Below are 24,412 nucleotides of genomic sequence, written 5' to 3' on the forward strand. Positions count from 1 at the left end.
TTCCTAAAATGTCGATGTTCACTCTTACCATCTCCTGTTTGACCACTTCCAATTTGCCTTGATTCTTGGACCTAACATTCCAGGTTCCTATGCAATATTGCTCTTTACAGCATCAGATCTTGCTTCTATTACCAGTCACATCCACAACTGGTGTTGTTTTTACTTCAGCTCTGTTTCTTCATTCTTTCTGGAGTATTTCTCCACTGATCTAGAGTAGCATATTGGGCATCTACCGACCTGGGGAGTTCATCTTTCAGTGTCATATCATTTTGCCTTTTCATGCGTTCATGGGGTTCTCAAGGCAAGAACACTGAAGTGGTTTGCCATTCCCTTCTCCAGTGGACTACATTTTGTCAGAACTCTCCACTATGACCCGCCAGTCTTGGGTGGCCCTACACGCATGGCTCATAATTCCATTGAGTTAGACAAGCTGTGGTCCATGTGATTAGATTGGTTAGTTTTCTGAGATTGTGGTTTTCAGTATGTCTGCCCTCTGATGGAGAAGGATAAGAGGCTTATGGAAGCTTCCTGTTGGGAGAGACTAAGGGGGAAACTGGGTCTTGTTCTGATGGGCGGGGCCATGTAAATCTTTAATCCAATTTTCTGTGGCTGGATGGAGCTGTGTTCCCTCCCTGCTATTTGCCTGGGGCCAAGGCGGATTCTTGACCAGAGGGCTGTCAGGGAAGCTCTCTATGTTTATGTTTTGCCAAATTCGGGGAGTTTTCAGCAGTTGCTTCTTTGAGTACTTGTTCAGTCCTACTGTCTTTTCTCTTCTTCTGGGACTTTGAGGACACAAATATTAAGATTTTCTGACATAGTCCCATGGAGTTACAGTCCCTGAGGTTCTGTTTCATTTGTTTCAGTTTGTTTTGTGTCTTGTTCAGATTGAATATTTTCCAGTGTTTTGTCTTCTAATGCTTTTTTTTTTTTCTATCTCTCCTCTGTATTCTGCTGTTGAGCGAGCCATCCACTGAGTTTTTTATTTTGGCTGTTTTTCAGTTCTAAAACTTTCGTTTGGTTCTTCCTCATATCTTCTATTTCTGTGCGAAGATTTTCTTTCTTTGCTGTGGCTTTCTAATTTTTTGAATTTATTTCAAGCATATTCACGATTTGTCATTGAAGGATTTTTACAATGCCTGCTCTAAAATGTTTGTCAAAGGATTCGTACATCTCTGTCATCTTGGTGTTGGCCTCTACTGCTTCTTTTTTCTTTCAGTTTGAGATCTTCCTGGTTTAGGATATGATGTGCGATTTCCAGTTGGAACCCGGATATTTGCATATTTTATTGAGATTTTGGACCCTATATAAACTTCCTCTTTCTGTTGGCTTTCTCTGACACCACGCCAGTAGGAAGTGAGGGCTGCTGCCTTGTTACTGCCAAGTGAGTACAAGTGCAGGGGCCCCACTTGCCCTCTATTGACACTTGAGGGTGGGGCACTGCTTTTTACTGTTGGGTGGGTGTGGGAGTTCTAGTGACTCTGCTGACAACACAGGACAGGATACAGCTGTCAGGGATGAAAGTCCTCATTCCCTCCTTGGTCTTCTCTGACTACACCCGGGCAGCACGTTGGGTACCTCGTTACAGCCCTGCAAAGGAGGAAGTCCGAGCTCCCCAAATGGTCTTTGCTCATGTAGGTGAGGGTGAGGCTACAGTTTTTCCTATGATGTATGGGTGGAGTACAGTGCTTTTTGTCTAAAGATGTTCTGTCTTTCTAGGCTGTTCCTTTTCTGATCCTTTATCTAGGGAATGCAGGCTTTCATTGGGCCTTTTTAGTCGGTGCCTGTTGGCATTCCTGGATCACCAATATCTTTTGCCTCAAGTCTGAGATATGTCAACTGAGAATATACAGGGAATTCACCATGATGTCATTGCTCAAGGCCGAAAGTCCTTAGTGAGTCTGCTTCTCCTCTCCAAATTCTCAGAGCCCTCTTATATTTGTTTAAAACAAATAATGTTAGGGCTGTTTTTTTCTTTGGTATTTAGCAGGAAGAATAAAGACTTGCTAGAAGTATGTATATTGATTTTGAGTTAGTGAATGTTTATTTTCAGTAGCCTTGTCCATTAGCGTTTTCCATCATGGCTTCTTCCTTTTCTTTTATGCCTGAAGTCCTTTTTTTTTTTTTTTTGATTAATTAATTTAGTTAGTTAGTTTTGGCTGTGCTAGTCTTCATTGCTGCTCAAGGGCTTTCTCTAGTTGCAGTGGCTTCTCTTGCTGCAGATCACAGGCTCCAGGCACGCGGGCTTCAGTAATTATGGCCTACGGGCCCAGTTGCTCCATGGCAGGTGGGGTTTTAGTTCCCAAACCGGGGATTGAACCCGTATCCCCCGCATTGGCAGGTGGACTCTAAACCACTGGACCACCAGGGAAGTCCCCCTGATTTCTGCTCCTAGATAAGACAGGCCCTGTGCACTCCTCCACTCTGCTGGGTGGCTACTTTGTACCTCTCTTCTCTTCTTAAACCCGACCCTCTCACCAGATGACCTGGCTTTCTACTTCACAGAGAAAACTGAACCCACCAGAAGAGAACTTTACCAAATGCCCTCCACTGCCCCACTGGTACCTGACTACATCTGTGGCTGCCTGGCCTGTTTCCACCAAGAATGGCCCATGCTTATGCTTCTGCTTGACCCCACCTCCTAACCCCTCTTGCCCATTCAGAGACCTTGTTTCAGCAGTTCTTCTTTCTCTCCTTCAACATCAGTTTTTGCTTTCCAATAGATTGTTCTCTTTGGCAATAGAGGCATGAACCTGCTTCTGTTTTCGCCTTAAAAATACAGGCTTCTCTCTTTTACCATCCAGCTCCATTTCTGGACTTCCTGACTTTGCTCTGTGCATGGTTGTGCACGGGTACTTAGTCACTCAGTCATGTCTGACTCTTTGTGACCCCATTGACTGTAGCCCGCCAGGCTTATCTGTCCATGGGATTCTTCAGGCAAGAATACTGGAGTGGGTTGCCATTTCCTCCTCCAGGGCATCTTCCTGACCCAGGGATCAAATCCGAATCTCCTGTGTCTCCTGCATTGCAGGCAGATTCTTTATCCTTTCATCAAGGAAGCTCGGTCTTTACTCCCTCTTACATTGAAACTCTTTGAAAAGTTTTTCATTTTTGTTGTTTTTTCCCCACTCTTTGTCTCCAGTACCTCTTCTCTAATAGTTAAATATACATCAGACTGGCTTTTGCCTAACAACGCTAACAAAACTACTTTTATCAAGGTCACTAGTGACTTTTACACTAAGTCCAGTGTTCAGTTCTTGGACCTGGACATTGATCCATCTTGATTGGACTCAACTGGTCCCCTACTCTTCCTTGAAGAGGTATCTTCACTTGGCTTCTCTCCTGACTTTCTACCTACTTGGCTGCTCCTTCTCTATGTCTTTTGTTGATCCATCATCATCTTCTCGATCTTTTAATGTTCATGAGCACGAGACTCAGTGCTATTACACTCGTCTCACTGATGATTTTTCTTGTCTCATGATATTTAGACACAATCTGTATGATGATGATTTTCCAATTTGTATCACCAGCTCAGATTTTTCCTGCAATCTGGACTAGTTCATCCAATATTCCCACTGGACACTAATAGGCACCTCAAAGTCCCCATGTGCAAAGCTGAACTCCTGGTCTTCCTCAGTACTTGCTTCACTTACAGCCTTCTACAGCTCTGTTGGGGGCAATACCATCTGTCTAGTTGTTCAGCCCTAAAGCCCCAGAGTCCTCCTAGATTCCTTTTTGTCTCATTGTACACATGCCGTTTGTTGACCAATTAAGCTGGCTTTTACCGTATCCCGAATCTACTCCTTCCCACCACCTCCACTGTAAACCACGTGGCCCCAGGTCACCTTCATCACTGTGCTGGGTGCCTGTAAGGTCGTCCTCACTTGTCTCCCTGTTTATAGTCTGTACCGTACGTAACAGTGAGCGGATTCTGTTACTATGTCACTTCCGTGCTCCATCCTCTTTGTCCCCACAGGTCACTGTGAGTCAACTCTAGCATCCTCTGATAACATGGGCTACCCTGCCGTTCCTCAGACTTACCAGGTTCACCTGTGGCAGGATCATCTGGGGAAGTTATATTTTGTTTTAAAAGCCACTGATATGGAGAAGGAAATGGCAACCCACTCCAGTGTTCTTGCCTGGAGAATCCCAGGGACGAGGGAGCCTGGTGGGCTGCCGTCTCTGGGGTCTCACAGAGTCGGACATGACTGGAGCAACTTAGCAGCAGCAGCAGCAGCAGAGACAGTTTTTAATTGCTAAAACATGTTTTGCTTGTGGAACTATTCATAGCATCTACTGGGTAGGAGCCAGTCATGCTGCTAAACAACAAGTGCACAGGAAAGCCTCTTGCTAGGAAGAATGATCCAGACCAAATGTGTATAGATGCCAAGAGCGAGAAACCTATTCTCATCTAATAAGCTGTATGTCTATCTTACTGATAAAGTTACAGACTTGGGAAGTTGATGTTATCTGTTCAAGATAACTCAGTCTGATTCCACTGTTTTTTATATAATTAAATTTATTTTTAATTGAAGGATAATTGCTTTACAATATTGTGTTGATTTCTGTCAGATTCCACTGTTTTGACACTTAGCTTTTGTAGTAGATTCCTTGTTTTGGTCTGAATGTTTGTATCCTTTTGAAATTCCCATGTTGGAATTCTAGTGCCCACTGTGATGGTATTAGAAGGTAGAGCTTTTGGGAAGTGATTTGTTCATGAGGGTAAAGACCTCATGAGTAGAATTAGTAAGTACCCTTAAAAAAGATCCCAGGGAGCCCCTTAAAGCCACCCACCATGTGAGACAGGAAAAAATGCCAGCTATGAACCAGGAAGAATGCCTTTACCTGACCCTCTGGCACCTTGATCTTAGACTTCCTAGCCTCCAGAAGTGTGAGAAAGTTTTCCTGTGTACAAATCTCCCTGTCTGTGATATTTTATTATAGCAACCTAAATGGACTAAGACATTGCTAGACTTTGAAAAAGATATTTGGTGAGACACAGGCTCAGTGAGCCAGATTTTGAAGACATGTACCAATTGACTTCAAGGAAAGTGAACTCAATATTTATAGAACATCTAATTAATGTAACATTAAAGCGTGATGTTAGATCCTGTTACTAAGTGGTTCCTTTGGAGTATCGTTGTGTCCATTTTTCAGAGTAGGAAGCTGAGGCCCAGAAACAGTTTAATAACTTATTCAAATGCATAGTTACAGTAATGGAAGAGTAAGAATTTGAATCCAAATGTGTCTGACTCTAGAATTGAATGCTTATTAGGGCACAAAAATGGTAAGAGCTGAAACTGGGGACACGATAAAGGGTTTTTTTTCCCTCTTCCTTCTTAATGCAAAGTCCTTATGACAGTATTTTTTAGAACATGTACTAGATGTCTGAAATTGTGGATTATTCACGGCCTTTTGTTTCCAACCCCACATATCATAATTCCTAAAGGTACATGATAGCAGTGACAAGCAAAATCCAGAGTAAATTCATTCTCTAGTTTGTTAACCACTAAGTGATCACCTTCACTGTAACAAACTGCAGAATATATTTTGAAGAGATGTGGCTGTAAAATTTTTAATTGTTAAAATGAAAATAAAATATCTTTGTTTGAAATACATTATTAAAAAATGACTTCTGAAATTTATGATAATGAATAAAGTAGTTGGAGCATAGAAAAAAAAATAAAAATAAATAAATAAAAGCCACTGATACTCAGCTGACATTGAAGTTTATTATTTTTAGAGAAATTGACATCTTTCTGATTGAAAACTTTTCCTAACCAGAACTGTTGTTGTTGTTCTGCTGTTGCCAAGTCACATCTTACTCTTTTGAGACCCCATGGACTGTAGCCCTCAAGGTTCCTCTGTCCATGGAATTTTCCAGGCAAGAATCCTCGAGTGGGTGCTCTTTTCTTCTCCAGGGGATCTTCCTCACCCAGGGGTCACACCGCGTCTCCTGCATTGGCAGATGGATTCTTTACTAGTGTGCCACCAGGGAAGCCCAACTTTTTATTCACCTCTTCTTTTATATCCCTTGGAAAGGTTTTAGAGTTTTATTTACGCCAATCCTATGGCTTGATGCACATATATTTTGTTATTTTGAATAAGATTCTTTTCCATTATTCTTCCACTAGTTGTTGATATGTACAAAAATTGTCAGATTTATATATTTATTTTGTAACCATTTCTCCTTGGGAACTCTTAAATCTGAACTCCCTTTCCAACTTTAATTACTCTTTGGTTGATGCCCTCATATGTTTGGATTCCTCTTGACGCTGTACTTGCTTTGGATCCTGTACAGGCTCTCTTTCTCTCAGATCTTTTCTGGAATACCTCCTGCTTGCCCACAGGCTCTGGGCTCTTGGGGAAATGAACATATTTTCAGTAGGTTTCCCATATTTTTCTACATTTGCTTCCTTTTGTCCCTCTTCTCTACAAGGATGGTATTTTTAAAAATTAATGTACATTTAATTTTCTTAATTAATTAAGAGACTGGGACAGAGGGCCTCTCCTTGGCTGTCCCCTGGCTCTGCACAGGACCTCTGTCCAAGCACTTAGAACTCTGAATACAATTTCCAGTTTACCTTCTCTTAACCAAGCTTCATGATCACTTAGAGCTTGGAATGGATTTAGTATTCCATGGATATTTGTTGAATGAATAAGTAAATGACTGAAATATTTGTCTAGTCCTTTCTAGAACTTCCAACTACCTTTATTGGGGATAAAGATACTTGGGAATTTATTTTTCAAGTTACTTTCCAATTCTTCTGCTGTTTTTTATTTTTTCCTAATCAACGTGTGTATATTTTGTCATATTTTCACCTAGCCTTATTTCATAGTGACTTCCACCAATATTATACATTCTAAACAACTGTCGATTTGGCAGTGACGTCTTTCATTGATCTAACGCATAATGACCACTGGCACACTCACTATGTAATTTTCCGTATCCTTCTGAGTCTGTTGACTTGGATGTTGCTCTTGCTGACTTGATGACTCTTTCCTCCCTCTCAGATTCAGGCTTCTTCAGGGGAGACCAAGTACGCTGGTCCTTTGGACTGTGCGAAGAAGCTATACAAGGAGGCTGGGATCCGAGGGATCTACAAGGGGACTGTACTCACGCTCATGCGAGGTAACCTTTGAGCCCTCCACCTGTGGTGGATTTGCCACTGGGAGGCCTTGCCTGGATCTCTGGATTAGCCTTGGCACCATACATGCCACAGCCTTGATAGGGCTGGCACGGTGTGTCCTGGTTTTAGGCCATTTCACCTCTGGCCAGCATGGACACGCATGAGAATGGGGGGACCTTCCATCCTTCTGGTAGGCTGGCCCTCAAGGGTGGAAATCATGACAGTGGCAGTAGCAAGTAGATGGAAATCATGGCTGGAGGGATAAGTGGGAAAAAAGAATAACATACGAGGCTTCCCTGGTGGTCTGTGGTTAAGACTCCAAGCTTCCAATGCACGGGGCATGGGTTTGATCCCTGGTGCCATGTGGTGCAGCCAGAAAAAAGAAAAAAAGAATGACTTAGTAACAGTGGAGCTCTATTTGGCTTGAGAGGCATGTCCTACTGGAGTGGCACCAGGCATCAGAGATAGCCCTGAGATGGCAGCTTGGAGGAAGGCCAGATGTTAGCTCCAGTTAAAACTGCTTGGAGTGGGCATGTTAGTGGGGACCACTCAGAGGGCCTCTGAAGGTGAAATGATGTCATGCTTGTTTGTGCTCACTGACACCACTGCTGGCCCCAGAGCCACCTCTGATCACTGCAGGTAGGAAGTGCTGCTGAGGAACTTCTCAGGAAACCTTCAAGGGTCCAATGCCAAGGTTGGCTCTCCTAAGATCAAGAAATCTGTAAGGATTTTCTGTCATTTATTTTACATCTTTCTTGCCACTAACAGATGTTCCAGCCAGTGGCATGTATTTCATGACATATGAGTGGCTGAAAAATATCTTCACTCCAGAGGGAAAGAGGTGAGGAGAACAGAAGAGCTTAGAAGCCACTTTCCCTCATTACCGGTAGGTTGCCTTTTCCCATTAGTGGGTCTGAAGGCAGAAATGGGACCTGCTTCTGTCTCCATGTCTACTTCCCTCTTGTTACTGTTGAGCCCCAGCTAATACCAATACTCTTACTCTGTGCCTCGCCCAGTGGAGCAAGGGTTTGAAACAAGTACAGAAAACCTCCTCCAAAGAGCGGCAGCTACCTTGTCACAGGAGTCTTGGCCTTGGACCACCTCCGTCCAGCCAGTGCCTCCCTCTCTGTGGCCGCCAGGTCTGCACAGAGGGGGAAGATCTGAATGCCACTCCCGCAGCCTTTGTGTGACCAGGGCTGTGTTTGATGTTCTGCAGCGTCAATGAGCTCAGCGTGCCTCGGATCCTGGTGGCTGGGGGTTTTGCGGGGATCTTCAACTGGGCTGTGGCAATCCCCCCAGATGTGCTCAAGTCCCGTTTCCAGACTGGTTAGTAGGGGAGAAGAGGGGTGGATGGGGTTGGAGTGGGCCCCCAAACTGGTTGACCCTGGGATATGGAGCTCTTAAGGTCTTAGGCACACTCCCTCTCCACAGTAGCTCTCAGCGAGTATCTGGGCAGCACTCTCCCATGTAGTCATTTGTGTCCTGAGAATGTGAGACTCATTTTCTTGTCAGCCTAAACATAAAGTAACTGAGAGAAGGGCTTCCCTGGTGGTCCAGTGGTTAAGACTCCACTAGATGGGACACAGGTTCGATCCCTGGTGAACGAAGATCCACATGCTGCGCAATGTGACCAAAAAAGAGTGAGAGAAGAAGTCACGTGAGCCTTCCTTCCCCCACATGAGTGGAAGGACTATTTCATTGTTCATTCTTTTCCCCGTTTCCTCGGCACTAGTATAATCCAGACATTGGTTTGTTCCAGGGTGAACTGTGTTGTCTGTGGACTGGTCCTGGGTGACCCACACAGTAGCCTCTCCCTGGTGCTGTGGCCCTGCAGGAAGACTTGACTACAAAATTGTCCCCTTGTAGGTCACCATGGTCAGGTCAGAAAGCTTCTTGAAGCCTTAACGGTTGGGTTCTGCCCACAGCGCCTCCTGGGAAATATCCTAATGGTTTCAGAGATGTGCTGAGGGAGCTGATCCGGGATGAAGGCATCACATCCTTGTACAAGGGCTTCAATGCAGTGATGATCCGAGCCTTCCCAGCCAACGCGGTGAGTGACTAGCGGGGGCTATGCTTTTTCCGTTTGGGGCTCAGAGCAGAGTACAGGTGGTCCGACATTTGCTTGCTTCTGAGATTGAACTGGGGGCTCAGTTTTTCTGGAGTCCCACCCTCAGCCAGACCCTCCTTATTTGTCCCCTTTCCTAAACCTGTCAGATGAATTACCTTTGTGATTCCCCAAGGCGAGGAGCTTTGACTTCCTGCCATGGCCATCAGAAGTGGCCAGTTGTGGGACATTTATTTTCTTTCCCTATTAGGGATGAGAAAGCACAACTTGATTCCATGACTTGGGGGATGGGTAAGATTAGGAAGGGGTTTTGGTCCTGACAGGGCCAGCTGAGCACAACGCTGGGGGTCTCTGTGAGTAGCCACAATTCCTATTGGCTTTTCTCTTCCTTCCAACCCCTTCTCAGGCCTGTTTCCTGGGTTTTGAAGTTGCCATGAAGTTCCTTAACTGGGCCGTGCCCAACTTGTGAGGCTGAAGGCTGCTCCAGGCTTCAGGATGCCAGAAGCTGTCATCCAGGAGGAACAGTGGGCAGGACTAGGCGGTCCTGAGGTGTGAGGAGAGGGGGATGGTGGGATGAGAGCTCTGTGCATGGACCTGTCGAGACCATTGTCTTAATCACACCCTCTACCTGGTGTAATTTGCCATTTTGCAACTTGAATCCTCTCTTGTCAATTTAAGGGATCTCATGAGGACTTGGAGGTGGAGTAAGTAGCTTCTAGACCACATACCACCCGTGGCCAGGGTGCTGTCTGCCAGTTGACTACAGGCCCTCCTACACCCAGAATACTCTTCGAGAAAGAGGGACTGTCAGCCTCTCACTGGAGATACTCTGCATGTTTTCAGCCAGCTGACTAGGAGCTGGGGCCTTCCTGGATCCCTAGCCAGGAACACCCACCAGGGTATCCTCTAATCCTGGCCTGCACAGCTCCAGGTCCACTTGGGAACGTGGACCTGAGGCCCGCATCTGTCTGTCCAAGCAGACTGAGCAAATGTGCCTAGGGGCAGAGAGCCTGTTAACACTTGGGGTTTGTTTTGTTTTTTTAATGCATGCAAGTAATCAGAATTAAAACTAGAGTAGCCTAATTTCCCAGGAGTCGGTGGAAAGCTTTCCCTCCTACACAGCAGGGAGAGATTTGAATAGACCATCGCAGCTTGCTAGGATAAGTGAGAAAGTGAGAAAGCCCAGGGTGTAGGAAGACTCTTTTTATACACTCTTTTCTCATGAGAGCACCCTATTTGGACAGGAAATAATAAATATTGTTTCTAATTTTCGCATCGTGTGAAATTTTTTTCTTTTGATTCTGGGTCATTTCAGCAGCCAGGGGCCTCGGTGGAGGCTGTTAGGCATCTATCAGCCTTCCCTGGATGGAATTCAGACAGCAATTTCAGCAAGAGAAAGAGGAAGAAGTCTTGGCCCACCCGGCCTTCCCTGACTGCCCCGGCCCCGAGGGTCAGATTGGTGGGGTGGGATAAGGCAACCTGACTGGTAACTGTTCCCATAGCACTTGGGGGTCGCTGTATGATCTGATGTCTGGCCTTACTTATCAGGCTGAAGATGATGACCGGGTGCAGCCAGGGGAGATGAGGGAGTCAGAGTGGAGAGTGACACGCTAGCCCGTCCTTAGCTGGAGGAGAGAGAGGCTACCAGAGCTGGGCTTCTCTGGCTTTGACCCATCTGGCAGTCACACTTCCGCTGGCACTTCCTGCCTCACTGCAGCTGCACAGAGATCCTTGGACTTTGGCTTCAGAGCTATCAGTCAGCATAAATGGGTGAGAGGGTAAGGGACCCACCCCCATCTGGGAGTGGGTGTGGGACCCACCCCCATCTGGGAGTGGGTGTGGCCAATTTGCCCAGAAGCTGAAGATTTGGGGGTTTAAGGAAGGAAGCTTTATTCCTGGTAAGATATTTCTGGATGATGGTCAAGTAAAAAAAAAAATAACTGCTTCAAGGATGAAAATTGTTTGTTCTCTTCCTGGGAAGATTAATTAATTCAGTGTTAGGCTTTCCCATCTCATGCTGCAGGATACCTTTGTTTAATCTCTCACCGATGAGGAGATGGCCTCCGAGGTGTCTCCTGAAGCTCTTCTCGGCACTGCTCAGTCCTTGAGACAGTCCTGAGACCTCAACCTTTTCCCGGGAGCCCTGGGAGTGCGTTTGCATTCTAGCTAAATGCCAGCCATTCCCTTGGCTCAGGATCACCTTTACAGTCTCCTGCTTCTGAATAATTTGCCCTTTGAAACAGCTTCCATTGGAAAGTGGAATATTTTGATTCTTTGATGCTAGTGCTGGTGGATTCTTTTACTCCTCTGGGGATTCAAGAGATGTGAAGTCAAAAAAAGGGAAGCCCCTGGAGGCATATGTGTGAAGGGAGCAGAGCAGATGGTGAGTAACCCTCTTCTGGCTGGCACTTCCTGTTTATGATGCACTTTGAAATGCCACCTGTTCCTGATATGTCTCTTGTCTCCTTGATGGGGGTAAGGGTAGGGGAGAGATTGGGGCCCCCTTAAGGAATTTCTTAGACTGCTACAGACAGCATTAAGTAGAAGCCAGTAAGGGTTAAAACAACCAGCCAGTGAGAACAGCCTTATCCAAGCACAAAGAGGAGTATAACTGGGTCAAAGGTAAAGGACAGAGGGGAGGTTGTTCCAACCTCAGCCTGTTAGAAGCAATAGCAGCACCATTTCTGCTGTAAGGTCATAGCATCTCTACCCAGAGTTCTTTTAGGCTAGAGCCCCCTATTCCTTTCCTAACCTCTTCAGGGATTCATTCTCATCTTTTTACCCCATGTAACTCAGTGTTTGGGCTTCCCTAGGGGCTCAGTGGCAAAGAATCCGCTTGCCAATGCAGGAGATGCACGTTTGATCTCCGGGTTAGAAAGATCCCCTGGAGGAGGAAATGGCAACCCACTCCAGTATTCTTGCCTGGGAAATCCCATGAACAGAGGAGCCTGGTGGGCTACAGTCCATGAGGTCGCAAAGAGTCAGACACAACTTAGCAACTCAACAACAGCAACAAACTCAGTGTTTGATGGGTAGGGATTTATACCTCCACTTTCAGATGTGGAAGCCAAAGCTCAGATAGGGTAAACTTATTTACCAAGATCATTGCCAAGTGGATATCAGAGTGTGGCTGACAGAGTGGTGTCTCAGTGTCCACAGGCCTAAAGAAAAGCTTGTGACATTATCAGCAGTCCTGGGATTCCTTGACCCAAACTCCAAGAGCCTGCCTGTACTGCAGGATCAAACCCCGGGCAGCTGGCCTGTGTCAGGCCAGGGACGGCACACAGAGTCCCAGCAGACACAAGGAAGGTCAAGGGCTCCCCGAGGGCTCCTTTTTTCTACCTCTTTGCTCTAGTTGGCATGCAGGCCTGTGGCTCTCCAGCTAGGGCTCTCCTTTGCTTCCCAGGTTCTGTCCTTGCTCTGAGATGTCTCAGAGGCAGACCCTAGGTCCACTGTAGAGACTGACACTTCCTTGGGACAGTGTCTGGGGTTGGGGGTGGGGGGGAGTGGTGGTCATAAATGGCTCACAAGTGCAGAAACAAGCAGCCCAAGAATTAACTGCTCCTTTGAGCATGGCTGCTTATTAAAGTAACTGGACCAAAGGCAGTGGCTTCATGGGGGAGGCACTATGGAGGCTTGGGTGAGGGCAGAGGAAACAGTGTACTTCCTTACTCCCCTCTGGGCACTGGAGGCTCGTGGACACTTCTAATGCAAAATAGAAACAGGTGATGGTAGACACTAAGTATGAAGGGAGACTGGGCCAGGGGACTGGTATGTAGAGTGGGTCAAATGAACAAGTCCCAGGAGATGGGTGGGGGTTGGGCTAGGCTTAGAGAAGCAGCCCCTTGGGGCAGAGGAGAGGGAGGTGTTCCTGCTGGGGGTGAGTCCTCCAGACCAGGTGGAGGGCATCAGAGGGCAGACAGTGATGCCCTCTGTCTGCATCAGGGGGTCTGGGCCAAGAGCAGGGTGTCCTCCAGAGAAGTCTAGGGGACTATGAATGTCTCCCTTCTTCCTGGAAAGAGTCGGGGGTGGGGGAGAAACCTTTTAAATCATGAACCTGTCAAGAGCACAGGAAATAACTGTTCCATTGGAAATAGCAGTTGGTACCCTACCCATGTTCATTATCACCAGACTCACTGCTCTTAGACTAGACAGGTGCCCCACTTGAGTAAGCATCAGTTCAGTTCAGTCGCTCAGTCGTGTCCGACTCTTTGTGAACCCATATATTGCAGCACGCCAGGCCTTCCTGTCCATCACCAACTCCCGGAGTTCACCCAGACTCATGTCTATCGAGTCTGTGATGCCATCTAGCCATCTCATCCTCTGTTGTCCCCTTCTTCTCCTGCCCCCAATCCCTCCCAGCATCAGAGTCTTTTCCAATGAATCAACTCTTCGCATGAGGTGGCCAAAGTACTGGAGTTTCAGCCTCAGCATTATTCCTTCCAAAGAAATCCCAGAGCTGATCTTCAGAATGAACTGGTTGGATCTCCTTGCAGTTCAAGGGACTCTCAAGAGTCTTCTCCTAAGCATAGTTGTAAACAATTCTGAGAACTGGCCCATGGTGTCCATGTCTGTTCTGAGGTTGGTAGTGTGGCAGCCCGTGCAAAATGATGACTACCTTCTGGGTGGTGAGTATATCTGTGTTGAGTAGAGCATCTCGCAGGACTCTGGGGCCTCCTCTTCTGTCTACCATGGTCTCTGTATTTCTCTTGCTTTCGAAGGTCTCTGCTCTTGACCTTTCCCACCCACCATTACTGGCTGTTGGCAGCTGTTTCCCAGTTACTGGCTGCCTTCGGGTTCAGTTGCCATGGTAACCCCCAGTGGTTCTGGTGGACAGGCTTGAATGAAGGCAATCCTAGAAGGGTGAGGATCGAAAATGTGGGGCTTGGGCCTCTCTTATTCTCTCTTGTTCCAAGGCCCTGTTCTTTTGCCAGCTCAGCTGGACCCTCATGAAGGCCCTGGGAACTCCCCCTTGCTATTGAAGGGTTTCCCCAGAGGGTCAGAGATGGATCCCAGCTCTGAGGACCAGGTGCAAGGGGAGGAGAGTCAAGCTGGACCTGGAGGCTGGCTCTCCATCCTTCCTCTGAAGCTGGTCTTTGGAGACAGGTGAGGAGCAGCTATGCAATTCCCGATTTCTGTGGTCCTCATTTCCTCCAGGTCTGAAGATGCCTTTGAATGTCATGTTTGCTAGCTGGCTGGCTGGCTGACCAAGCTAGGGTATCTGAGACTAAGCCAGGAGGACCAACCTCCTTCAGGCAGGGGCTGAGAGGGGGTCCTTGGAGTGACTGAGAGAACCTGCCCACAGTCAGTTCTGTCGTCAGTCCTGGAGTAGCTTCCTCCTACCCTGTTTGCAACTGAAGTTGGAGTCCTGATTGTACAGCTGCCTTTCCCCTTTCAAATGTATAAAACCTGACAAATGGGAAAACTAGAGAGTGGAGTTGCGAATTTGCCTTTCTAAAAGGTTAATGGAAGGATTTCTTGAAGTAGGTCATATCCCCAGGTGTGGCAGGGCAGTGGGAGTCTCACCTTGGTTTCGAGTATGGGCTGACTCCTGGAAAACTTGGAAGGGTCAGTCTACACAGGAGCAGAGGAGAGTTGAGGAACCCTGCCCCTCCAGCTTCTCATTGCTCCGTCCTTACTGAAGTCTTTATATTCTGAGATCAGACACACAGCTTTGAATCAAAGGATCCTAATTCTGAGACTGAGGTCAGGAGAGCAGTCTCACTGGCTCTTCTTGCTGTGTGAAAATTTATTATTCATTTATTTAGTAAATCTTTAGCAAGACTGTGCAATAAGGACCCCAGCAGGGAATGAGCTGGACACTACCCTTCCCCTAACAAAGTTGATGGTTCAGAACTTCTCCCAGGAGTCAAGAAACTTGTCCAGGGAGACCTGCTCTTTGGAATCACAGACTTGCCTGGCCTGGGGGCTGGGTGGCTTCTGCACCAGTGGGGATCAGGTATTCCTGCTTCTAGATGCTCAGTTCCCGGCAGCACTGAGCTCCTGGATGTGTGCCAAGACAAAATGAGAGGTCCTAGTGAGGATTTAATTAATACTGGGTAATTACCAGGCAGAGCTTAACCATCCCAAATGCCTTTCAGATTCCCAAGGCTATATCTAGTCACTTTCTGACTTGACCCAGCAGAGAGACAGGATGCTGTCCCATGCTTACTGGGACTTTGGTCAGCACCTGGGCTGTGTTATGGACACACTGGGAAGGTTTCCACTTTTCTCTCTTCCTTTGCAATCTGCTGTAGGTGAAAGTGCAGCTTGGGAAATAGCATGGCCTCTCCAGATTGCTTAGGCCCCTTCCTAGGGACAAAGGATAACAGTGTTTTGCCATCTGCTGAAACACCATCAAGCAATGCTGGCCCAGGGCCCAGGGTCCAGGGCAGAGTATGGGGAGAGAATAGGTGTGCAGACCTAGTCCTGGGAAGCCTGATGGGAATCCTCAAGCAGAGAAACAGGCACAGTAGTCATTCCTGCCCTAGGCTTTATTCCTTTTTCTCAAGGAACATATTTTCTAACTCATTTTTCCAGATTTATCTGCCTGTGGCTCCCAAATTATTATACCATCGAAACTCCTACTGTCTACAAGGCCTTCTTTCTTTGACATCTCAAAGACCTCCTGCCAGACTTCGGAGGGTCCTGTGGTCATTCCACCATGCCACCCAACAGTCAGGGTGGTTGTGACTTTCCCTGGTCTTTACTCTTGTTGTCCTCTATGTCCACATGGCTTTCCTCTGGCTCTTCCTGTGGTTAGATCCTGCCCAGGTCTCGGAGTCAGCTTGAATGTCACCCCCTAAAGAGGGTCCCCTTGTTCTCCACCATATCTGGAACCACACCGAGATGGTAAGGTGGCATTCTTGCCTGTGGCTCTCAGCTATGTCCCTGGTACCCAGTAAGCGCGGGCAGATGGTTGGATCTTAGCGTTTGCTAAAAGAAGAAATGAAAGATAAGAGGCACTAACACTCCGCTTAGCGGGTAGACCTCTCATCCTTGTGCCTGGAGTGAAGATCACCAGGGTAGCCGGGCAAGCAGACGGCCCCTTGGCGCAAGCGCACTGAGGGCCGGCGCTCGGCGGGAGCGCGCACGCTCGCGGCCGCGTGCGTCACAACCCGGGCTCCCGCCCCGCCCGTCCCCCTCGCCCGCTCGTCGGTGCCCGCGGCGGCGGCGGCGGCGGCGGCGGCGGCTGCCCAGTGACAGCGGCGGCGGCGCCAGGCCGGCCGGAGTAGCGTAGGGTGGTGGGGCCCGGAGACACACACCCGGCCAAAGGGCGGCGTGGCGCGAGGAAGGCCCGACCCGGGTCGCGCGTGAGGAGACCTCGCGGGGCGCCGGGCGAGAGGCCGGCGTGAGGGAGCGCCCGCCTAGGCGGTGGCCGCCGGCGGCCCGGTCCCGCCTGCCGCCGCCGGCATGAGCCACATTCAGATCCCGCCCGGGCTCACGGAGCTGCTGCAGGGCTACACCGTGGAGGTGCTGCGGCAGCGGCCACCAGACCTCGTCGACTTCGCGGTGGACTATTTCACCCGCCTGCGCGAGGCCCGCTCCAGAGCCTCCACCCCGCCCGCCGCCCCTCCTTCCGGCTCCCAGGATTTCGATCCCGGCGCTGGCCTGGTCGCCGACGCGGTGGCGGACAGCGAGTCGGAGGACGAAGAGGAGTTGGACGGTAGGCGGCGGGCTGGGCAGGGGTTCGCGGTAAGGGGACCGAGGAAGCGGTGCCGGGGGGCGAGGGTCTCTCGAGATCCATAGAGGGGCTGCGAGGGGCCAGGCCCGCCACCCTGGGCCGGGACCTTGGAGTCCGCGAGGGGAGTTCGTCCGGGTTCCCCAAGCCGCCGGCGTGAGCCACTTCCAAATTGAGCTCGGCGATCCTACCAGCCCCGGAAAGCAGCGAGCGAGTTGTCAGATTCAGCTCGAGGGAAACGTGCGCGCTTTCGGCCCGCGTGCTGGCGCAGGGCCGGAGGGGCGTGGAGCCCACGGCCGCCTCACCTCGGCTGGAGAAGCTTCGCCCGGTTTCGTTGCGAAGACAAGAACGTTCGCCTACACCGACTCGAGTTTCCTAACCAGGACGGTAACTTGGGAAAGAACTCAGTTTGTGAAAAGTTATCGTGCAAAACTTTAAGCGTAGACAGAAATAGAAAAGGTGATCTGAACTCCCTATATACCGTCACCCACGTTACACAGTTGAAATATCTGTCACAAATGTTTCATCTCTCTCTCTATTTTTTCTCCTTTGCTGAAGTATTTTAAAGCAAGTCCCAGCATTTCACGTTCTTTCAGCCTTGGATACTTAAGTATATGTATAAAGATATATGTATAAAGATATATTTAATTTGCCTAAAATCACTGGATCAAATGTGGTGAGGGTCAACAATACACTTTTTTCTCATATGTGATGCAGGAAAGACGACTAGTAACACCTCTATATCTGATTTAAGCAAGATTGTCAAAAAGGAATTCCATTTTCCTTGATGGCTTCAACACAGACTTTGTCAGTTTAACGATAGAATTACCGTAGTTTTGAACAGCCAGAATTTAACAAAACAATGAAAACATTTGAGAGAAAACGTTAGAGACTTAGTGTTTACTAGCTCACACTGAGAAAACCCCCAACAACCTAGTTTTGAGTTGAATCCACATGTTAAGTTAGGCTGGCAGGGAGTTAATTATTGGTCATTGCTATTGCAGGTTGTAAGGTTCAGTGCTGTGGACAACTTCCCTTAGTTTATTCACGCTAAGAATGGAAATTGTTCGGCGGTGTTACCCTGGCTTTAATACACATTAAATTATGGGTTTTTCACCTTAAACCTGGAAATCAGAAATTATTTCACAAACCAACCCCTGCCACAGAATTGCTTTGTGGTCTAAGACAAGCCATGGAACTTGTCTGATTTCAAATTTGCTTATCTTTAAAATAGGGTTAGTGACCACAATCTCCCAGGAATAAATGTGTTTTTAAAAGATTTATTTCAGAAGTGACTTCTGCATTTGTTTCACTGTCATAACAATAAATCACAAAGTTGTAACTTGCTTTGCAACAATCTTTATTTACCCAAAATGTTATTGTTTTAGTCCTTAGTCGCAGGTGAGTAAAACAGAATTTCCAAGTTTTGTGTCATGTCTTTATATTTTGGTCATTTTTTATATATTTTTCAAAGTTGAATTGACTCAAATCTTTGTAACCCTGTGCTTTATTTTACTGGTATTTAATTTTTTTGTTTATATCTCTTCAGTGGCCAGGCTAAGTATAATTATAGCAGTCAACACAAGGTGAACTTCTGTTTACAGATAATAGACTAAAAATACACTGCACACAGTGAGATACCACTTCATAACCATGTGGTTGGCTATTATGGAAAAAAAAAAAAAAACCAAAAAACAGAAGAGCAAGTGTTGGTGAGGATGTAGTGAAATTGGAACTCTTGCTTACTGCAGGTGGGGATGTAAAATCTCCTGGCTGCTGTGGAAAACGGTTTGACTTTTCCTCAAAAAGTTAAACATAGAATTACTGTGTGATCAAGCAATCCCACTATGTGTATACCCCCAAAGAACTGAAACCAGGGAGTCAAACAGATACTTGTATGCTGGTGTTCATTGCTGCATTAATTCACAACAGCCAAAATATAGCCCAAGTGTTCTATAGACAGATAAATGTGTTATATATACAAACTGTGGTATATATGTACAATGGCACACTATTCATCCTTAAAAAGGAATGAAATTCTGATGTATACTGCAGCATGGATGATTCTTTTTTTTTTTCCAACAACGTTTCATATTTATTACTGAGTCTCATAGACTGATAGTGAGGAAACAAAGACCATCAGGAGCCAAGTATTACAGTAGTGATGTTCTTTTTTTTTTTTAGTAGTGATGTTCTCACTGTGATTTGGCTGGTTAAAAAAGTTGCCTTAACATGTGTGCCACTTTTTATGTGAGGCTTCTTATAGACCCAGCTTGGTTCTTCTCCAGTGTCTTCTCTGGGAATTGTACCTGATCTTATTGCCAGTTTTCATTCGAATCCATTGAGGAATGGGCCAATTCTGCTTTTGTTTCTTGGCCAGGAATCACTTGATCCTGAAAGTCTTGTGAGACGATATGGTGAGGAGAGAACTCAACCGCACATAAGATGGTGGAGAAGAGAAAAGAGGAAGAGCGTGGATGATTCTTGACGACATTATGCTAGTATAATATGCTAGACACAAAAGGACAGATATTGTATGAATCCATTTATAAGAAGTACCTGAAATAGGCAAATTCATGGAGACAGCAGAATAGATTACTAGGAGTTGGGGAGAGTGGACAGTGGGGAGTTACTGTTCACACTGAGGGCAGAGTTTCTGTTTGGAATGATGACACAGTTTTGAGACTGGATGGGGTGATGGTTGCGCAACGTTGCAAATGTTCTTAATACCATGGATTGTACACTTCAGTGGTTGAAATGGTAAATTTTATGTTATGCAGAAAACATATATTTTTGAAAAGATAAGAAATACTAGGATTAGAATGACCGAAAAGTTCATTCCGGCTTTTCTGTAACATCATACAGAACACATTGCATATCCAGTGATTAGGAACATTAGGATAATAAGTCCACAGTACCTAAAATTAGAAATAGGGTATATAGTATTAGAACCATAATATATCAGAGATGTTACTTAGTAGGGCTTCCCTGATAGCTCAGTTGGTATAGAATCTGCCTGCAATGTCAGTTGGTAGGGAATCCGCCTGCAGTGCAGGAGACTCCTGTTCTAATCCTGGGTCAGGATGATCCACTGGAGAAGGGATAGGCTACCCACTCCAGTAGTCCTGGGCTTCCCTAGTGGCTCAGCTGGTGAAGAATCCACCTGCAGTGCTGGAGACCTGGGTTCGATCCCTGGGTTGGGAAGATCCCCCTGGACAGGGAAAAGGCTACTCACTCCAGTATTCTGGCCTAGAAAATTCCATGGACTGTATAGTCCATGGGGCTGCAAAGAATCGGACATGACTGAGTGATTTTCACTTTCACTTTCACTAACCACCAGTTCAGTTTATGAAAGTGTATGCTGCTAGAAACACTCAAAAAGCTTCACTAATTGTTATTGGTTTAGTTTAACAACAGTTTGATATCAAACAACACATCAAATATGAAGTATTAGAATGAATATTTCATTCTTGGGAAAGCCTGAAGAGTTCAGACTTTCTTGACTTATTAAGTTACTCTGACTGCATCCTCATAAGAATAATAACTTGGCATCTAGACTTGATTCACTTCTGTAATTACAGTAAAACATTTGTGGGTCTCAGCATTTTTTTCTTTTTTGGTTTTTGGAGACATAATCCATATACCACATAATTAACCCATTTAAAGTGTATAGTTCATTGGTTTACTGTATCTACAAGATATGTACAACTGTCACCACAGTCAGTTTTAGAACATTTTTATCACCCCCCCCCCCAAAAGACACCCCGTACACTTCAGCCATCACCTGCCCACATCCCTATTCTCCTCAGTTTTAGACAGTTACTGATTTCCTTTCTGTCTCTATGAATGTGCCTGTCCTGGCCAGTTAATTTAAATGGAATCACAAAGTATATGGTCTTTTTGCTTCTGGCTTCTTTCCCTTAGCATAATGTTTTCAAACTTCATCAATATTGTAGCATATATTAGTGCTTCATCCCTTTTTATTGCTGAAACCTGCTCCATTGTGTGAATCTGCCACATTTTGTTTGTCCATCCAGCAGTTGATGGCCACTTAGGTTGTTTCCACTTGTTTATTGTTACGAATAATGCTGTTGTGAACACTCCTGTGTATAAGTTCCTGTGTGGACGTGGGTTTTCATTTCTTTCTGGTATATACACAGTAGTAGAATTCTTGCACCATGTGGTAACTTATACTTCATATTTTGAGAAACTGTTTTCCAAAAGTGGCTGTGCCATTTTACATTTTCTAACCAGCAGTGTAAGAGGGTTCTGATTCCTCTCCATCCTTGTCAATGCTTTTTATCTTTTCTATTATAGCCAGCCTAGTGGGTAGAAGAAGGCGCACCCTACTCCAGTACTCTTGCCTGGAAAATCCCATGGATGGAGGAGCCTGGTGGGCTGCAGTCCATGGGGTCGCTAAGAGTCAGACACGACTGAGCGACTTCACTTTCACTTTTCACTTTCATGCATTGAAGAAGGAAATGGCAACCCACTCCAGTGTTCTTGCCTGGAGAATCCCAGGGATGGTGGAGCCTGGTGGGCTGCTGTCTATGAGGTCACACAGAGTCGGACACGACTGAAGCGACTTAGCAGTGGGTAGGAAGTAGTAGCCACCTCATTGTAGCTTCACTTTGCAGTTTCCTAGTGATATTGAGCATCTTTCCATATGTGTGTTGGTCATTTGTGTATCTTTGAAGAAATGTCTATTCAGGTCCTTAGTCCACTTTTTAAAATTGGTTTGTCTTTTTATTGGTAAGTTCTGAGAGTTCTTTGTATATTCTAAACAAGTCCTTTACCAGATATATGACTAAAAAATGCACTCTGCATTTAGCAGGTTGTCGTTTTACTTTTTTGATACTGTCTTTTGAAGCATGAGTTTTAAATTTTTACTAAGTCCAGTGTATCGTCTTTTATTGTTTGTGCCTTGCTGCTACTGCTACTGCTAAGTCGCTTCAGTCGTGTCCGACTCTGTGCGACCCCATAGACGGCAGCCCACCAGCTCTGCCGTCCCTGGGATTCTCCGGGCAAGAACACTGGAATGGGTTGCCATTTCCTTCTCCAATGCATGAAAGTGAAAAGTGAAAGTGAAGTCGCTTAGTCATGTCCGAATCTTCATGATCTCATGGGTATCTTATTTAAGAAGCCATTGCCAGACCCAAGGTCATGAAGATTAACCTCTCTGTTTTCTTGTATGAGTTTTACAGTTTTAGCTTTACATTTAGATTGTAGTACTTTGGGTTTTTTTTTTTTTTTGGCCACACAACGTAGGAGAGAACTTAGTTCCCCAGGCAAGGATCAAACCTCTGCCCTGTGCAGTGGAAGTGTGGAATCTTAAGCACTGGACTGCCAACGTCCCTAGGTTGTAGTACATTTTTGTTATTTTTTGTTTAAGAAGTAAGGTACTTCGTTCTTTTATATGTGGTTTTTCCAGCACCACATTTTTTTTTTTTTTTTTTTTAGTATTTATTTATTTGGCTACACCAGATCTTAGTTGCACCATGTTGCAACTTAGTTGCGGCATGTGGGATCCAGTACCCTGATCAGGGATTGAATCTAGGCCCGATGCATTAGGAGCACAGAGTCTTAGTCACTGTGCCACCAGGAAAGTCCCCAGCACCACTTATTAAAAAGACTATTCTTTCCCCATTTAATTGTCTTGGTACTCTTGTTGAAAATCAATTGACTGTAAATGCGAGAGTCTGTTTTGAACTCTCAGTTCTATTCCATTGATCTGTATATCTGACTGTGTGCCACTTCTGCATTCCTTGACTACTGTAGATTTGTAGTAGTTTTGGAATCAGGAAATGTGAAATTTCCAACTTTGTTCTTTTTCAGAGTTGTTTTGCCTATTTGCATTTCCATATGAATTGTAGGATTAACTTGTCAATTTCTGCAACAAGGCCAACTGGGATTTTGATAGAAATTGCATTGAATTTGTAGATTAATTTGGCGAGTATTGTCTTTTAACAATGTTAAGTCTTCAGATCTGTGAATATAGAATGTCTTTTCATTTATTGAGATCTTCTGTAATTTCTAAATTAAAGAACCACAAGTGCCTTGTAGTTTTTAGAATATAAAGTTTTCACTTCTTTTATTAAATTTATTCCTAGGTAATTTATTTCTCATGAAGTGATTGTAAATGAAATTGTTTTCTTAATTTCATTTTCAGAGTGATCATTGCAAATGTATAGAAATACAGTTATTTTTAAGATATTGATCTTGTATCTTGCAGTCTTGCTGAACTTATTAGTTCTCTAGTTTTCTAGTGGATTCCTTAGGATATTTCCCCAGCATTTTTTATTCCACAGTATATGCCACATAACAGTTGGAGTTGGTTTAAATTGCATTATTGGAACTTTTTGAAACTTGCATAATTATAATATTTCTACAGTTCACATATCTGGGTCTCTCAGGAGGATTTTGACACAGTTGAACCAGCCCTCTTCGAACCTTTCTCCCTCCTTGGCATCGCTGTCTTTATTCCCCTGTGTCTTGACTCTCTCACCTCTGTTCTTTAAATGTCTGTTGATGATCCCCTGAATTTGGTTTGTTTACTGTTGCTCCCTCAGTGACAGTTCTCTTCCTAAGCACTGAACCTGCCTTGAACCTGAGCCTTCAGAATCAAAACTTGCTGTTAGACACACACACTATTTATGATTGTCTTGTCAGCTGGTCATCTCTCATTCATCTCTCAAACTCATGATGCCTAAAACTAATGTTGTCAACTTACCTGTCACACAGCTCTGTTTTCTCTGCAGTCACCTGTTTCTGATTTCTTCAGCAAGAAACGCAGAAATCCATCACTTTCTTCCTCTCTCTTTTGCACTCTTTCACTTTCATTTATTTTGATCTCTGGGTTCCCTCATCTTCTCTTTCCCTACTGTCCCTTCCCTGCCTTGGGTTTGCTTTTTATTACTTCTTAAAAGAGAAAAATTATTTGACTGCACCAGGTCTTAGTAGTGGCATGTGAACTTTCAGTTGCAGCATGTGGGATCTAGTTCATTGTCCAGGAATTGAACCCAGGCCCCCTGCATTGGGAGCATGGCATCTTAGCCCGTGGACCACCAGGGAAATCCTTATATTGCTTCTTAACTGGATGCGTCCTGTAGGTCTCCCACTCATCTGTCTTCCACCCATCTATACTCTACACTGTCACCAAAATCACCTTTCTTTCCTTTTACCTCCGTGTAAAGAATTGTGGTAAACTGTATGTAATGTAAAATTTGCCATTTTAACCATTTTAAGTGTACAGTTCAGTGCCATCAGCACAGTACATTCACAGTATTGTGCAGTCACCTTTCTTTTTCAGTCAGGTAAACTTTTTTTGAAGTAAAACGTGCAAAAAGGTGCACAAATCGCACATGTGCAGCATGATTGTTCATAAAGTGTACACACTATGTATTTCTTCAACTTGCTCTGGAAATATCAGCTGGAGGAGACTTTTTTTTTTACTCTTTTTCTACATTTTACGTAATTTACCCATAAATACTGTTCTGCGATTAGGACAGCTTGCATTTGTTAAGCCTTTATTCTTTATTA

General features: G+C 45.5%; 2 protein-coding genes and 1 pseudogene across 2 annotated transcripts in view; 2 read left to right on the top strand and 1 right to left on the bottom strand.

Annotated features, from left to right (window-relative positions):
• The window catches only part of SLC25A20 (solute carrier family 25 member 20), a 38,970-nt gene extending 28,506 nt beyond the window's left edge, over positions 1–10,464 (top strand). The window contains exons 5-9 of the mRNA XM_005695982.2: positions 7,012–7,129; positions 7,896–7,968; positions 8,344–8,453; positions 9,053–9,177; positions 9,599–10,464. Of these exons, the coding sequence (XP_005696039.1) occupies positions 7,012–7,129; positions 7,896–7,968; positions 8,344–8,453; positions 9,053–9,177; positions 9,599–9,661 (489 nt within the window). The 3' untranslated portion in view covers positions 9,662–10,464. The remainder of the gene's footprint in view (positions 1–7,011; positions 7,130–7,895; positions 7,969–8,343; positions 8,454–9,052; positions 9,178–9,598) is intronic.
• The window catches only part of PRKAR2A (protein kinase cAMP-dependent type II regulatory subunit alpha), a 65,672-nt gene continuing 57,562 nt past the window's right edge, over positions 16,303–24,412 (top strand). Inside the window, exon 1 of the mRNA XM_013973513.2 lies at positions 16,303–16,858. Within this exon, the coding sequence (XP_013828967.1) occupies positions 16,606–16,858 (253 nt within the window). The 5' untranslated portion in view covers positions 16,303–16,605. The remainder of the gene's footprint in view (positions 16,859–24,412) is intronic.
• On the bottom strand, positions 19,109–19,382 carry LOC102187086 (annotated as a pseudogene).

This window comes from Capra hircus, chromosome 22 (genome assembly GCF_001704415.2).
Source record: "Capra hircus breed San Clemente chromosome 22, ASM170441v1, whole genome shotgun sequence".
Lineage (NCBI taxonomy): Eukaryota > Metazoa > Chordata > Mammalia > Artiodactyla > Bovidae > Capra > Capra hircus.